General features: G+C 67.7%; 1 protein-coding gene across 1 annotated transcript in view; it reads right to left on the reverse strand.

Moving 5' to 3' along the window:
* Positions 1-703: 703 nt before the first annotated feature.
* MNEG_7963 (hypothetical protein) overlaps positions 704-2075 on the reverse strand; it is a gene marked incomplete at both ends in the record, with an annotated part of 7988 nt that continues 6616 nt past the window's right edge. The window contains 2 exons of the mRNA XM_014043565.1: positions 704-1456; positions 1713-2060. Coding sequence (XP_013899019.1) covers positions 704-1456; positions 1713-2060 — 1101 coding nt within the window. The remainder of the gene's footprint in view (positions 1457-1712; positions 2061-2075) is intronic.

Consider the following 2075-nt stretch of genomic DNA (forward strand, 5'->3'; position numbering starts at 1 on the left):
GCGGAGCCTTGAGGGAGGCTGCACGGTGGCACTGGTCAAAAAAATCCCGTCAAGACAAATAATTTTGCATGTGCATGGTGAAGCATGAGATCAAGTGTTCAGCTGCTGTATTGATATGTGTGTCTGACCTGACCTCACCACCACCTGCATGTGTGTGGGGTGCGTGCGGTAACACCAGCTGTATCCAAAACAGTGAAAGCCATTGCATGCGTGTCTGCTCAGCATCACGGCCGATTGAGATGTTGCACAGACCCCCACGTTGTCAACTTGCAGTTGTTACTCAACTTTTGCACCTGACACGCAAACAGCAATTGACAATGTGCACGCTTCATCGTGGTCAATGGTGCTACCATCCGAGGTCAACTGCTGTGACGCTTCATTCACTGCACAGAAAGTGAGTTGTCGTCGCCCTGCGCATCTCATTCCCCCCTTGTGCAGCAACATGACTTTCTGCATCATGCTGCAGAGGGGATGGTAGCCTGACGCCGTCGCGTAGTCAAACTTGCGTAAAGCAAACAATTGATGAAGACAGCTGCTGCTGCCTGAACCTGGAGGCACACACATCTCCCATGCCACCAGCTGCAAAGCTGCGGCGGCGACGCCCCCACCGATTGAGATCCCGCGGTGGCCTCGCCACCTGACAGGGTGTAGCCGTCCATACCCCTTTCTAGCTAGCAGGATTGCTCCCACTTCAGTCGGTGCATCATTGCCCCACACCCGCACCCTCCACCCGTGGCGCCAGCGGCCCCGGGGCCGCCCTCGCCTGCAGCCCAGGCCCACCCTCCTCCGCCCCACCTGCCTCCTCCCCCCTCCAGCTGCCCGCAGCACCGGGTGCCCCCGGCCCCGGGCGCTGGCCGGCGGCCGCGCCCCCTCCCTTGTCCAGAACCTCTCGATGAATCGCCTCAACCGCCGACGCCTTGTGCGCGCCGGCTGGGGCGGCCGGGACCCGAACGCGGGCGTCCCGCTGTGGCGCTGTGTCGTCGTCCCCGCCCAGGGCCGCCGCCAGGGACGGGCCCTCGACGGCTGCACGCGGTGGCGCCGCCGCCGCCGCCGCAACGTCCGTCGCGGCAGGCAGCGGCTGCTCCCGCCCAACGAGCGTGTCGCTCTGGCGCAGCTGTGCCGCCTCCTGCGCCGCCATGAGTACCGCCTCTGCCTCTGCTTCGGCCTCTGCCTCATCCAGCGTCAGGCGCGGCGTGCGCGGCGCCATCGGCCCCGGCTGCACGTTGGCCGCCTCTCCCTCGTCCTCCTGCTCGCTAGTGAGCGGCGCCGCCGCCGTCGGCGCCGCTGCGACGACCGGAAGCTCCGCAGCGGCGGCGGCGGCAGCTTCCGCGAAGCCGACGTGCAGGTCTTTGGCCCGCGGCGAGGCTTCGCGCCCTGGGTAGGCCAGCGCCGCTGCGCGCGGCGTCCCGGCGGGGCGCTCTGCTGCCTCGAGGGCGGCAGGGCGCTCCAGAGGCTCCTTGAAGGGGTTGGAGGGGATGGGGGCCGGCCGGCAATGCAGTCGTTGAGGACGATGTGTGGGCGAGCAGGCCCAAGCGTCCAGGTATGGAGATGCGGGAAGTATGTAGTGTGTCAATGTTAGATTGCTGGGAGCCTGGGAGGCACAGCAGTCAGTGTGCAGGGCTGTCGGCAGCAACTCCAACCAACGCAGCTCAAAATCGAAAGCAAGGCACCCAAAACAACCCGTCGCAAAAAAGCCCCGCATACCCACACACCTGCTCCTGCACCTGCACCTGCTCCTCAACCGCTGGCTCGGCCTGGTTGGGCAAAACCTCCTTCGACCTGCGCCCCGGGCTCCTCCCAAACACGCCCCTCAGCCGCGCGCCCAGCCGCAGCCCCTTGTGCCCCTCCGCCACCTCCCCCGCCGGCGCCGCCCGCGCCTCGCGCGGCGGCCGCCCCTCCAGCTCCGCGCTGCCCGCCCGCGCCGGCGGCGGCAGGCGGACAGGCAGCGCGACCGGGCGCATGGGCGGCGACGCCGCGGGCGCGGGTGCGGGCGGGGGCGCGGGCGGCGCCAGAGCAACCTCCTCCTCTTCGTCCTCCCGCCGCTCCGCCGGCGGCGTTGGCTGCAGTTGTGGCGG

The sequence above is a fragment of the Monoraphidium neglectum genome (assembly GCF_000611645.1).
Source record: "Monoraphidium neglectum strain SAG 48.87 unplaced genomic scaffold scaffold01463, whole genome shotgun sequence".
In the NCBI taxonomy this organism is placed as follows: Eukaryota; Viridiplantae; Chlorophyta; class Chlorophyceae; order Sphaeropleales; family Selenastraceae; genus Monoraphidium; species Monoraphidium neglectum.